At 43.0% G+C, this 14759-nt stretch overlaps 1 protein-coding gene across 1 annotated transcript in view; it reads left to right on the plus strand.

Moving 5' to 3' along the window:
• Positions 1–14759, plus strand: part of COL20A1 (collagen type XX alpha 1 chain) — a 109457-nt gene that overhangs the window by 57194 nt on the left and 37504 nt on the right. Inside the window, 10 exon segments of the mRNA XM_020981572.2 lie at positions 935–1054; positions 3242–3406; positions 8451–8615; positions 8914–9071; positions 9752–9881; positions 10639–10805; positions 11188–11311; positions 11669–11808; positions 13271–13400; positions 14301–14443. Coding sequence (XP_020837231.1) covers positions 935–1054; positions 3242–3406; positions 8451–8615; positions 8914–9071; positions 9752–9881; positions 10639–10805; positions 11188–11311; positions 11669–11808; positions 13271–13400; positions 14301–14443 — 1442 coding nt within the window.

Below are 14759 nucleotides of genomic sequence, written 5' to 3' on the forward strand. Positions count from 1 at the left end.
GGCCCTTCACATGTCTTTGGTGATAATGGCTGTGATTCCCCAACAATCATAATCAGGAGTTGGGGGCTCATTCAGTGAAAGCTTGATTCCTCTAGATTTTGAAATTAAAAATAAAAATCCCCATAGACCAGAAGTGATGAATAAGTGGAGACAACAGCTTAATGTTTTGGAGTGACATCAAATGTGGATACTTCAACCAGCAGCACCCCCCTTCTTTAGCTTTCCCTGGGGGAACTCCTGAAGTTTCTTCATTAGCAAGAGGAAGCAGAGGCTACACTGCTTTCTACATTGGTCTGATTTATCAACCACAAGGCAAAGTGCTGGGGGCTTCACATTCTTCCTCACGGAACCCCAAGAGTACTTGTGCAAACAAAATGCTATTCCCTGCCTCCATATCTGGTATTCTTAACCTGATGGGTGTGAGCTAGTTTTTTAAAAAAATATTTTGATAAATTTATTTCAATATAATTGGTCTTTTTAATTCTACATATTTTATTTTATGCATTTAAAAACATTTTTCTTTGAAGGGATCCATAGGCTTCACCAGAGTGCCAAAGGGATCTATCACATAAGAAGGTTAAAAACCCCTACTCTAAGGGCAAGGGCCCAGCTCTGAACCTATGGAAGTGGAAAAAAAAGTGAATTCTAAATTGGAGATATGGTCAATCTACCCATATTATGCTCTAATAAGATCTTCCATCTGGGAGGGAACTCAGTGGGTTTTCTACAGGAGAAATTGGGAATTATCACCTCCAAGCAATATTCAGGAACAAAAGAAAAATTAAGCTACTACTAAATATGTCCAATGGCATGGGAAACTACTTAGGGAAGAAAGTAGCATGAAAGGGAAGTAATTTTGTCCAGAAGCATGTCTCCCCTGTCATTATGCAGCTCCCAGTTGCCCATACCTGTGGTTCCCTTCACCTTCTCTCAGGTTTGTCCCAATACAGTGGAGATCCCAGGACTGAATGGGACCTGAATTCATTCAACACCAAGGATGAAGTTCTAGAGGCTGTGCGAAATCTCCGTTACAAGGGTGGTAACACTTTCACAGGTACCTTAGCAACATTTCTTTATCACTCACAATGAGGGCTGTTTCTTTCCCCTTCTTCCTTGCATCTTTTTAAATGCCCTTCTCTAAACACATCTGCAAATCGTGAACTCCAAGGGGACCTTCTTTATCTATCAGATAAGTTGTTTAGATTATGATATATTTACATATTCAACCACACATTAGTTTGCATATGTTCAAAAATACTTTTAAGCTGTGTGTGTATGTGTATGTCCTTATCTCTCTTACTAGACCAGGGATGGGGAACCTGTGGCCACGAGGCCACATACAGCCCTCTACATCCTCAAGTACAGCCCTTTGATTGAATCCAAACTTCACAGAACAAATCCCCTTAATAAAAGGATTTGTTCTGTAAAACTTGGACTCGGTCAAAAGACTGTACCCAAGGACTTAGAAGGTCACATGTGGCCTCTAGTAACTAATCTGAACTGTCCAATCAGGGGCATAAGTATGCACAGAAGGTGAGCCAGGTGTGTTGACCCACCAAGGCACCACTAGCCTATTTTGCATTCCTACCTATGGCAGGGACTGCAATTTTTCCACTATTCTCTCCCTGGAGCATCCACTAAGGGATCCCCAAAATAAAAGAAATTCAGGATACAAATCTGATTTCAGTTCAGTAAGCATGCATTAAGTGCTTACTAATTGCAAGCCCCTGTACTAGGGCTACAAGGCTGTAAAGATGAAAAATGACAAAACCTCTGCTCTTAAAGAGTTTACAATCTAATGCAGGAAGGTCTAGGCTACGATGCACAAAAAACATATAATACAAGGTAGAATGTCATAGGACCAAAATGCTCTAGCAAGATTTGAGAAAAGAAGGATCACTTTTAGCTGGAGGGATCAGGGAAAGTTCATGGAAAAAGTGGCACCTGATCTGGACCTTGAGGGAAGAGAACATTTTTAATAGGCAAGGATAAGGAGAGCATGCATTTCAGGCTTAGAGACCAATATATATGAGGTAAAGTTGAAAAAGACAGCTGGAACTAGGTTGTAGAAGGCCTGAAATGCCAACCTGAGAAGTTTTTGTTTTGTCCCACGAAGTCACTAAAGGTTGTTGTTGCTGCTGCTACTGTTTCTGGTGTTGTTTTTGTCAAGTGGGAAAGGTGCCTCAGTAACATGATTTTGGTCATAGCTGTGTGAAGGATGGTTTGGCAAGGGGAAAGATGGGAAGCAAGGAAGTCAATTAGAAGGCTGTTGCAGTAGTCCAGGCAAGAGATAAGAGGAGGAATCTGATGTGAAAGACATTGTTGAAGGAGAATCAACAAGACTTGGCAACTGAGTGGATATGGAGGGAGGAGAAAAAGTCAAAGAAAATGCTATGGTTTCAAGCTAGGGGAACTTAGAAATAGATACAGTTTTAGGGGAAAGATAAAGAGTTTGTTTTTTACCTATTGAATCTGAGATGCTGAGAGGACATCCAGCAGTCATTTAGTGGGGCAAGCTCAGACTTCTGGTGATCGATTAGAACTGAATACATAGATTGTGAAGTTATCTGAATTGAAAGGGTAATTCAACCCTTGGGAGTAGTCGAGAATGCCAAGGGTATGAGTATAGAGAGAAAAGAGATGAGGGCTCAGGACAGAGCCTTGGAAGATCCTTAGGCTTTGGGGATAGGAGATGGACACTGAACTGGCAAAGGACTTCAAGAAAGGTCATTCAGACAGGTAGGAGGAGAACCAAGAGATAGTGTCTTGAGAACTGAGGAAGGGGAAAGTATCTAGAAGGGATAATATAGTCAAAGTCTTCTCATCACCACCAGACATAGGAGTATTTAGTAACTTCTGCTTCAGCCCTTTAGCAAATACTTCTCCAGATATAAAATCCATCTAGTATAGAAAAGAAGACAAGCCATAATCCCTGACTGCAGGGAACATAAATTCAAGCTGGAGAGGGGAGATAAACCCATCAGAACAGCATTTACTACCTGTGTGACCCTTGTCAAGTCATTTTAACCTCTCTGAGCCTGTTTCCTCAGCTGTAAAGTGTGAAAGTCTCCCTTCCAACTCCATCATCCTATAACCCTAAGAGCAAAATTTTGAAATTTTGATTCTAAGTGCTATAGAAGTTCAGAGAAGGAAAAGATATTGTAGGCAGGAGCATTCAGGGTTAACCTCATGAAAGAGGTGGTATTCATACTGGTTTGTGACTGTGCTATTTTTCCTAAAGGTCTTGCACTGACTCACGTACTAGAACAGAACCTGAAGCTTGAAGCTGGGTCTCGCTCTGAGGCAGTTAAAGTGGTGATTCTTCTGACCGATGGCAAGTCACAGGATGATGCCCGACTTGCTGCTCAAGTTATGAAAGACCTAGGCATGGACATCTTTGCCATTGGTAAGATATACCTTAGAAGCTGGCACTTGAACCTCCTTTTAGGAGACACCTTCCACCAGCCACATTATGAGAGTAGAGAGTAGTTGAGGTTGGATAAAAACCTCTGATATTCTGTGATAATTAATCCCCTACTTCTAGGGAATGCAAAGTGCAGAGTATTAATGTTCTTTATTTTCCATTAAAGTCCAAGTTCCTGGATTATTTAGTGGGTGAGGTGAAGGCTTTTCTTGATCTCTTTTTCTATCTCAACTCCATGGCATCCTCTGCCCCATTTAGGAGCCCACTCTCTCTAGCCCTCACCATCACTATCATCAAGATCTGATCACAGGAAAGTCTCTGTCATTAGACACTTCACTGATACATTAATGGCAGTCATTGTGCTCCTTCTCCAAGGGGTATCTGCATTTTAAGCCTTTTCTCTGGCTGTAGAATGACAGGGATCTGTCCCAATGGCAAGCAGATGGAAGGGAAGACTTGATTTTCTTTGAGCTGCCTTCCAGCTCAAACAGACAGTGTTGGATAGTCAATCAATCAGTAAGTCCATCAATCAGTTATTCAGTCAGACAGTCAACAAGCATTTGGGCTAAGGACTATGTCAAGTGCTAGGAATACAAAGAAAGATGGGGCAAAAGAAGTGTCTTGTCTCTGAAATCACACTCTAAGTGTGTGCCACCTTCTTTACTTCTTTTTAAGGTTGGTCTGGTCCCAAGGATTACATTTATCAGTGGTGCCCTCGCGATTCCTGGCACTCTGGCTCCAGACTGATCTGAGTGTTGTTTTGAGAAGACACTGATCAGCAATTATCTTAATAAGACAAACAGAGACACAGCAACCTCTCCCCAGGCGTCTCTGTACACAGTGTAAATCAAATGAAGGTGATTATAGTTATCAGTTGTGGCACAATTTGGCCTCTTAGTGTGAGATCCTATTAGTATGACGTGGGTGTAGGGGAGTAGCTGGGACCTCCAAGGAGTAGGGAATGAAAGAATGTTATTTTTAAAAGAACATTTGGCTCTGTCCATGTTTCACTGTCTTTATCTCAGAGTCTATTTCTGTAGCTCTATCTATCTTTGTCTGTCTCTCCCTGCCTTTTGCCCTCTGTGAACATCTTTCTCTTTTCACAAACATGCATGCATACTGTTTGGGAATAAAGATTCCTGCTTTCTCTCCTCAAAAGTAAAACCAAAGAATGTGAACCTTTGGAGAGCAAGGGATGGTATAAGGGGTCACAAGAGATCAGAGTTCTAGTTCCAGCTTGGTCTTTGGACAGAGAGAGAATGGTTAATGCAACCTTTGGAGATTCCTTTCTTGCCCAATGGTACAGTGGAAAGGTGCTAGCTCTATTAGCCAGCATGCTAGGTCATGAGGTCAGAGGATGTGGATTCAAATCCGACCTTGGACTTTATATGTGATATTGGGTAAGTCACTTAATCTTTGTTGGGACTTGGTTTCCTCATCCATAAAATTAGGGTTCTATATTGTTCTAGATGACCTTAGAGATACTTCCCAGATTTAGATCTCTGATCCTCAGTTATCTAGGGTTTAGGGCAGGTAGAACAGGATAGGGCTAAATTCAGCAGGCAAGAAGTTTCCACCACTCTTCTGCTTACAATTCTGTCCCTCTGGTTGACAGTCCCAGACACGATCATTTCTTCTTCTCTGACAGCTGCAGAAAAACAGAGGTGGCGCTGATAGAGGGTCAGACACTTTGCTTAAGGTAGCTAGGTGGTACAGTGGATAGAGTTCTAGGTCCAGAATCAGAATGCAGGTCAAATCTAGGGTTTAGATACTTACTAGCTTGTGACTATGGGCAAGTCACTTAACCTTTTCTTATCTCAACTGTGAAGTGGGAATAATAAAAGCACCTACCTTTCAATTTTGTGGTGAGGATCAAATGAGGTGATATTTATAAAGCACTTAGCACAATTCCTGGCACAATAATTGGCACCATATAAATACTAGCTACTATCATTATTTTTGTAATAATAATAATTGTTTAAGTAAACTCCATGAAGCTCAATGTAAACAAAAAGGGAGGCAAGTGTGGTAGAGTAGAAAGGGCATTGGAATTGAAACTAGAGCATCTGGGTTTCGGTCTTAGCTTTGCTACTTACTGTGTGACTTTGAGTAAGGATACTTTACCTTTTGGGCCTTCATTTCCTCATCTGCAAATAAGGGGATTGGACTTGCTTTTCCTGAGCCACCGCTCAGTTTGAATATTCTGTGATTCTGTGGGTTAAGGTCAGTCAGTCAGCCAACTAGTCAATCAGTCAATCAGTCAATAAGCAATTATTGAGCACTTACTATGTGCTAGGGATTTTACTAAGCACTAGAGATACAAAGAAAGGCAAAGCATGGTCCCAATCTCATGGAGCTCACATTCTAATTCTGGAGACAACATGCAAATAACTATGTGCATACAACATATATACAGTGTAAATCAAAGTTAATCTCAAGGGGAAGGCTCTTGGAAGGGGAAAAAGGGACTGAAAAATTCCTTTTGCAAAAGTTGGGATTTCAGCTGACTTTTGAATGAGTCCAGGGAATCCAGGAGGCAAAGGTGAGGAGAGAAAGTATTCTGGGGTGGGGGGCAGCTAGGTGGCGCAGTGGATAGAGCACCGGCCCTGAAGTCAGGAGGACCTGAATTCAAATGCAGCCTCAGACCAAACACTTGACACTTACTAGCTGTGTGACCCTGGGGAAGTCACTTAACCTCAATTGCCTAAAAGCAAAAAAAAGAAAGAAAGAAAGAAAGAAAGAAAGAAAGAAAGAAAAAAAGAAAGAAAGAAAGAAAGAAAGAAAGAAAGAAAGAAAGAAAGAAAGAAAGAAAGAAAGAAAGAAAGAAAGAAAGAAAGAAAGAATTCTAGGCATGGGGAATAAATAGTCAGGAAATGGAGTCCTACAATGTATGTGAGAGGAGGCCAGCAGAGCTGGATCATAGAGTGTGTGGAGGGGAGTGAAGTGTAGGAATACTGGAAAGGCAAGTAGGGGTGATGTTGTAAAGGGCTTAAAATACCAAACAGCATTTTGCATTTGATCCTTGATATAATAGGGAATTAATAGACATTGAGTAGGAAGGTGAAATGATCACACCTTCACTTTAGAAAAATCACTTTTGCAGCATAATCAAGGATTGATAGGAGATTAGGAGATCTGAGGCAGGGTGATGAATAAGAAAATTATTGCAATAGTCCAGGTATGAAGGGATAATGGCCTGCAACAGTGTTAAAGAAGGTTATGGTAGATGGTGTGAGTGGAGAGAAGGGGACACATTCAAGAGATGTGATGAGGAAGGTAGAAAAAACAATTTGTTGTTCAGTCATTTCAGTCATGTCTGACATTTCATGACCCCATTTGGGATTTTCTTGGCAAAGACACTGAAGTAGTTTGCCATTTTCTTCTCCAAAAAATGACAATACTTAATTTAAAATGACAGACAATTAGATATGTGGGGTGTGTGAATGAGGAGTAGAGGATGACATCAAGATTGTGAGCCTGGGTAACTGGGAGGATGTTGGGGCCCTCAGCAGTAATTGACAAGTTGAGATGAATGTAAGGTTTTTAGGGATAAGGCAATGAGTTCTGTTTTGTGCATATTACATTTGCAATAATTATAGGACAACTAGTTTCAGATGTCCAAGAAGCAGTTGGCAATGTGGGACTGGAGCTCAGGAGAGAGATCAGAGTTGGGCCTATAGATTTGGGAATCATCTGCATAGAGATGATAATTGAACCCATGGAAGCTGATGAAATCACTGAGCAAGACAGTATAGAGAAGTGAAGAGAGCCTAGGACAGAGCCCTGGGGGACATATGCCCTTGAGACTTTCAATTATTTTCTTATCAAGACAGTTTTGCTAAACTGAAGCTCTACCTTGGAAAAGAATTTCTCATCTACAAGATCCACCAAAATACTAGTGTAGAATACACTACTGTGTTTGAGGCCATGTGCTCAGCATTGAGTGGTAAACAAAGAAGGAGAAGATGTGATATTTGCCCTCGGGAATCTCATAATCTAGTAGGGAAGATGAGGCACATATGCAAACTATTTTCCTGCAATTTTTCAAACTATCCCAAACCATGTACACACCATCCCCTCCTGCTCTTCGTCTTGCTCTAAGAACTGTAATCAATCAACATTACAATTGCTTTTGTAAAGGAAGTCAAAAGAGTGCCCATTCCTGGGTCTTCCCAGATGAAAACACATCCTTCCTTGGCCGCTACTCCTTTATATATGTAATTTCTTCCTGTTAGGATATGAGTTCCTTGAGGACACAGACTGTCTTCTTTCCTTCCTTCTTTCCTTCCTTCATTCCTTCCTTCTTTCCTTCCTTCCTTCCTTTCCTTCCTTCCTTCCTTCCTTCCTTCCTTCCTTCCTTCCTTCCTTCCTTCCTTCCTTCCTTCCTTCCTTCCTTCCTTCCTTCCTTCCTTCCTCCCTCCCTCCCTCCCTCCTTCTCTCCTTTCCTCCCTTCCTTCCTTTTCATATTTTCTTTTAAAAGCAGTGTACAGAGGGGCAGCTAGGTGGTGCAGTGGATAGACCTGAAGTCAAGAGGACCTGAGTTCAAATCCAGCCTCCAACCGAACACTTGACACTTACTAGCTGTGTGACCCTGGGCAAGTCACTTAACCCCAATTGCCTAAAAGCAAAAAAAAAAAAGCAGTATACAAAGAAGGTTATCAGGGAGGTACACAGAGCCTTCTCTGCATTTTATGGGAAGAGAAAGATAACCTGGGAAAAGAAAATAAGAGAAAGCCTCAGAGGCAGTTAGGTGGCACAGTATATAGAGTGTTGGGCCTGGAGTCAGGAAGTCCTGAGTTCAAATCTGGCTTCATTCACTTACTAGATGTGTGACCCTGGACAAGTCAATTAACCCTGTTTGCCTCAGTTTCCTCATCTGTAAAATGAGCTGGAGAAGGAAATGTCAAATCACCCCATGTGGGGTCACGAAGAGTTGGACATGGCTGAAAATGACTCAACAACATGGAAGGAGCAGGGTTCTTAGGCACACCCAGCAACTTCACCCCCAGATTTTCTCTTTGTGTAGGAGTGAAGAATGCTGATGAGTCTGAGCTGACACACCTGGCCTCTCTACCCCTGGATGTCACAGTTCACAATGTCCAGGATTTCCATCTCCTTGGCAACCTGACCAAAAGACTCACCCGACTCCTTTGCTGGAAGATCCAAGAGAGAAGCCGGAGCACGGACCTAGGTGAGGGGATACGTTTGCTGACAGCTTTGCCCCCCTGTCCAAGCAATGACTTCACTGTGGTGATATGGCATCCACTAGACAGAGAGAAAGATTGTTCCAGTGGGTGAAGGAGGAACCTCTTTTTCTATCCTTTTTCCCTCCATACCCAGCTCCCAGTTCTAGAAATGACCTCCAGAGGGAGCTGAACGAATTGTTAATGGAGAAACATTTTGGAGATCTATTTTTTTTCTGGGTCTGAGGAAGGAGCACATGGGAGGGAGTTAGCCCACCTACTTCCCTCCCCTATGCTCACCTGCAGGTGTCCCGGCTAACAGATGGCCTCACACAAGCCCTACAAATCTGATTGTATCGGAGGTGACAGCCACAGGGCTCCGCCTGGCCTGGACCCCTCCTCTAGAGCCTGCCAGGAAGTACAGGATTGTATATCATCCCTCCAGAGGTGGCACACCCATGGAGGTAAGAGGAGCCAGGAGAACATGGATAATCAAAACCTGCAAAAAATTCAAAAGATTCATCTTGGCCTTTGGTTAGAACCATTTACTAGTGGCAGAGGTCAAGTTCACATTTTGCCTTCTTTTTGTCCCCTTCATTGGTGGGATAGGGGGTGTCTGGGCGAAAGAGACAGTGGTTAGGAGAGGAAACCAGGAACTAGGATAATCAAATAACTGGATAAGTATCCCTAGTTCATTCACTCTTTGCTTATATTCATTTGGCATAACTAGAGCTAGTCCTAAAGTCCTCAGATATGGGTTTCATTTGACCGACGCAACCCTGGCCTTAGACTGGCCTCATATCCCTATCAATAGAATAAATCTTGGCCTCTGAGTCCTAATCTGGAGCATAGATCAGCTTCCCAAAAGTTGGACTGTCATGAATTTTGAGTTCTGATTAATTGAAGTTTGCAATATAGACTTAAAAAAAATTACAAGGCATTAGAACTGGAGGGGTGTTTAGAGATCATCTAGCAAATTTCTAAGTTGGGGCCCAGAGATGTTAGATGGGTTGGGGCTGGAACCCAAGTGCCTTGGCCCCCAGTCCAGTACTTTTCAACTACACCATGCTATATGAGAGGCCTTCTCCAACACCACTGTTGCCCTAGAGTAAGGTTGCTCTGTCCTTACCTGTCTTTCTTCCAGGTCACAGTGGAGGGGGCTGCCTCATCTGCCCAGCTGCTGAATTTGACCTCCAACACAGAGTACTTGGTTACAGTGCTTCCTGTCTATAAGGATGGTGATGGAGAGGGGCTCCGGGACATTGTGACTACATGTAGGTCAGGAGTAGCTCTGTGGCTAGGCCTTACCTTTGACTTTAATGAAGTGGATCCAGGGATCTTTGAATACTAAGAAGCTCTTAGCTTCTTCTCTAGGCTGTGGGAGAGTTATTATAATGCCAAATCTCGTGAGGGGATCTAGTCCTATTCTAGAAGTCATACAAGCAAGTGTTATCCAGGGGGAAGGGTCTAGGACTGGGTAGTGGGAGCGGGGAGTGGAGGGATCCTGTTGACTTGCCCTGTGACCCTGGACAAGACATAGCACCTTGCTGAGTTTCAGTTTCCCCACTTGAAACTATGACTCTACAGGTGGACCTCACTTCATACAGTAGAGGAGGTATCATGGCATGATGCCATGAATGTGCAGGCAGATCTCACTTCATACAATAGAGAAGGTGTTATGGCATAGTGTAAAGAGAACTCAGTAAACTTGGGTTCAAATACTGGGTGCAATACTAGCTTTCTATATGGCTATGGATAAGTCACGTGGTTCAGCCTCAGCCTCCTCATTTCTAAAATGAGGATACTACTTGTATTGTTTCCCTCACAGGGAGGTTATTTGGAAAGGGCTTTATAAATCTTAAAACACTATTGAAATTGAGGTTATTACTGTCATGCAAATAATGTTCATCACTATCTCCCTACCCTCCACCCCCATTCATCCCCTTTGTAAGATTGATTTCTGTTTTGAGTTTTCTTAATGTGGGGCCAACCTGTCCTGCCTCTCTCTGACACTGTGCTCTCCTTGGACAGTACCACTGTCTCCACCAAGCTCACTGACCATTTTCAGCGTGACCCACAGTAGTATCCACTTGACTTGGCAACCTGCAAATAAAGCTACCCAGTACCTGATTCACTGCACTTCATCAGCTTCCCCTAGAGAGCAGAAAGTAGAAGAGGAAGAGGAAGGAGGAAAAGAGGTATGTGCAAGCTTGTTCCCCAGGAACCCTCACTTGAACTGGTTGCTAGAGTCCTGAGGCCAAACCCAACCACTGATTTTTCCAGAGTGGTCCAGACCAGTCCAATCTATATGAGCATACTTTGGGAATGATAGTGGGAAGGAGAGGTTTAGACTTAGTCTTCTTTTTTTTAGAGCTGGGACTATTCTAACCCCCTCATTTTATACATCAGGAAACTGATATCCAGAATGAGAAACTTACTTACCAAGGTTACACAGCAAGTTAGTAGCAAATGATGGGGAAGATGGTAGTGGGGAAGGGGAGAGACCTGGGGTGAGGGTGATGAATGCTCAGCTTGATCAAACCTTCCACCACAATAGCACATTGAAGTCTTGTCCTCCAGGTGAGAGTGGGAGATCCTGAAGTTCTGCTGGAAGGTCTGGCTCCTGGCACAGAATATAGCATTGCTGTGTATGCTCTCTTTGGGGAGGAAGTCAGTGCACCCCAGAGCATCCGAGTCAAGACCTGTGAGTGACATCCTGATGACTCTTCTTTCACAAATCCTCTGTTTCTCCCTTTTTATTTGTCCTTTTGACTTCACCCCCCTTCTCCAAACTTTGGACAGCTACCTGTCCTTCCTCCATCTTCTCCTTAACAGGCATTACCCTCTTACAAAAGGAGAGCTGTCAAGGAGTCTTTCATAGGAATGCAGGGAGGGATCAGAACAAGATATTTCCTTTCAGATTTGTCTCCTCTTTGGTCAAATTATCCCCACAATCTAACACAACCCTAGTATGTTAACTTAGAAGGCACATTCAAAGATATGTATTAAAGAACCCAAATCCTCATGCTCACTAACTAAGTACACGATGTTGAATTTGTAGTATCCTTGGATCTCCCCAAACACCTGAGCTTCTCTGAGGTCAGCCACAGCTCTGTTCGAGTCCACTGGGAGGCATCATCACGGGTGGTGCGCATGTACCACGTGTCCTATGTCTCACTCGAAGGGAACCAAGCTGGGGAGGTGAGCATCTAACAGGAGAATATGATCTCAGTCATGCTAGGGTTGAGTCCCAGAGGGTCCCATAGAACAACCTGCAGGCCTCCTTGGATTTCTTTCTTCAGCTCTCCACTCCTCTGGAATGAATGATGCTTTCTTTAATCTAGGTGAATGACATAGAATGACAACTTGTTAGGTCACCGTGGGATGGTAGAATGAGAAGCTTGGAGTAGGAGGACGGGAAGGGAAGCAGTAGGAAACAGTACAGAGGAAGGGAAGGGTGGACATGCTTCTGAAGCTTAGAAGTTGGGAAATTTTTTAGCCTAAATGTAGTTGTGCCCTAAAAATGTGATTTACTAGTTCTAAGCTCCCTGGTTTCCAGTTCCTCTTATGATCATTTTTTTTTATCATTCAAAGATTCTAATCCTCATTTCTATCTTCCCTCTATGACACACTCTTATAGGAGATTGTGTGCTATTTCCAGGGTTTATTTATAAGAAAATGGAATAAATTCAGAATTATCACTATGAGGTTACATGTGATCAAAGTGCATGAAAGAAATCTACTTAGATGTCCATGTAGCTCTTAAGCTTATGAGTATTATCGAATATCTAGGTTCTTTCAAGCCTATCTGGGGTTTAGCCCCTGTGGACTATCTTCTCAGGAAGACATCTTCATGTGACTCATCCACTGCAACTACTCTGCTCTATTCCTAGGCCTGTCTTTACCATGACTTGGCTCCCCTCAACGTTTGGCTTTATTTGTTAATCCTATTTTTTTTTTTTGGTGAGGGCAATTAGGGTTAAGTGACTTGTCCAGGGGCACACAGCTAGTGAGTGTTATGTGTCTGAGTCCAGGTTTGAACTCAGGTCCTCCTGACTTCAGGGCTGGTGCTCTATCCACTGTGCCATATAGCTGCCCCTTCCTACTACAGAGTTTTACAATGCATGCCAAGTGCATAACCAATCAGGAATCACTACCCTTGCCTGACTAACTCATAATCTTGGTCAGTATGGTTCCATGTATACTCTAACAAAGTAGTTATAGCCTCCTATTAGCCACTGGGAGAGGTGACAAGAGGTGAGTCATCATATATGCAGGTATAATTGCAAGGGTTAAATATAGACAAGGGCTTCAGTTAACCTACAAAGGAAAAAATACCCCAAAGAGTAACAGAAATATACCATGACAACTACAGACTCTGTCCTGTGGACTTTTTACACAGAGGAATAGTAATCCAAAGTTATGGAGATGTACCCCCATCCATTATAAACCGTATTTTATGAGTTCTTTTCTGGGGGAAGGATATGTGTGAACCTTGGGATACATCCAGTGGCCTGGACTCCTGTGAATGGCCTCACTGACTTTGGGAGGGGAAGTAAATTGCATGGTCCTCAAGTGGCTGCCCCATCCTCCCTGGGGGGTGGGAGTGACTGTCTATAGCCTAGACTGCTGTGGAAGCCTAGAGCTTTCCTTTACCTTGTAGATAGATGTCTCCAGGAATGCCTCTTCTGTCAAGCTGGCCCCATTATCCTCCTCTACCTCATATATTGTCAGTGTCACATCAATCTACAAAGAAGGTGATTCCTCCACACTCACTGGAAGAGTGACCACACGTGAGTGAACAGAAGGCTGTGGTGAGGTAGTGAGATCTTTCTAAGCTAAAGGACAAAGTATCTCCCTGATACATCCCCATAGATATATAGCATAGCACAAGGAAAAAAATATTGAACTTGGAATCAGGCGAACTAGGTTTATCTGTCATTAAACAGTTGTGTGATCACAGATAAGTAATTTAATCTCTGAGCCTTAGTTTCCTTGTCTTTAAAATGGGGATAATAAATGCTTACTCTTAAACCCCTATATAAATATAAGCTATTATTACAAATTCTCTGCTTGCTCTGGGGAGAGAACATCCTTTATGAGGATAGAATCACAGAATTGCAGGAATCTAGATTCAGAGATGCTTAATAAATATTTACTGAATTAAATTGAAATGCAGAAAGTTAGAAACATTAAGATTGTGAGACAAGATTCTAGAAAAACAAGGTTAAGTCCTAGGAAAATAAGATAAGTCTTTATCCCAATCTAAATGGAGTCTCCTGAAATTTAGGGAAAGACAGAGGAAAATGATGACATGATGGGTGTAGATGGAAAAATTGGAGTCTCACAGATCTATTTAACTCCTATGGAGATAGAAGCCTATTTCTGTCTCCTTTCTGTCTACTGACTCCAACTCTGCCTACCACGTGCTCCTGTTATCCCAGGAGTCTAATAATGATCATGAAATCAGTGAATTACAAAGATTTCTGCCAGACCCTGGATTCCCAGAATGCTGTTATTTGAGGGCTGTAGTATGAGTTGGGGCCAGATGTCAGGGTACTGTTGAGCTCCCCAGCCATCTGCTCTGCACCTACTCACAGGCAGCTGGAAACAGCAAAGAGGGAGCAAGATCAGTGGGCACTGGAATGGCAAAACTCAAGGTCAAGATTTGTCCTCCTTTTTCTGCCCTTTAGGAAAAGTTCCAGCCCCAAGCCACTTAAAAGTAACCGAACTGCCAGGGGATGATGTCCGGCTGGAGTGGGCTGCTGCTGCAGCTTCTGGTGTGGTGGTCTATCAGATCAAATGGATGCCCTTGGGTGAAGGAAAAGCTTATGAGGTACAACTATAAGATGTGGGGTCCAGGTAGAGAGCACTATGGGAACAGGGTCTGAAAGATCTGTAATACAAAGGAGATACACGAGTTGACTTCCCCTCTCAAAAAAAAAACCAAACACCTATCCCATGACAGGAGGACCCACTGACAAAGTAGGCAGCTCTCTGGAGTTGGCCAGACCCCTCCCTGAAGACCAAGCCCTTGGGCCAAGTATCTTTGAGCTTAGACTACTACTGTTCCAGAGAACGAGTCAATAGAGTAAAGTCACCATCTTTCCCTGGCCTAGACCAAATACACCAGGTTCTCTCAGCACACATGC

The sequence above is a fragment of the Phascolarctos cinereus genome, unplaced genomic scaffold, assembly GCF_003287225.1.
Source record: "Phascolarctos cinereus isolate Bilbo 61053 unplaced genomic scaffold, phaCin_HiC Scaffold_2;HRSCAF=192, whole genome shotgun sequence".
Taxonomy (NCBI): domain Eukaryota; kingdom Metazoa; phylum Chordata; class Mammalia; order Diprotodontia; family Phascolarctidae; genus Phascolarctos; species Phascolarctos cinereus.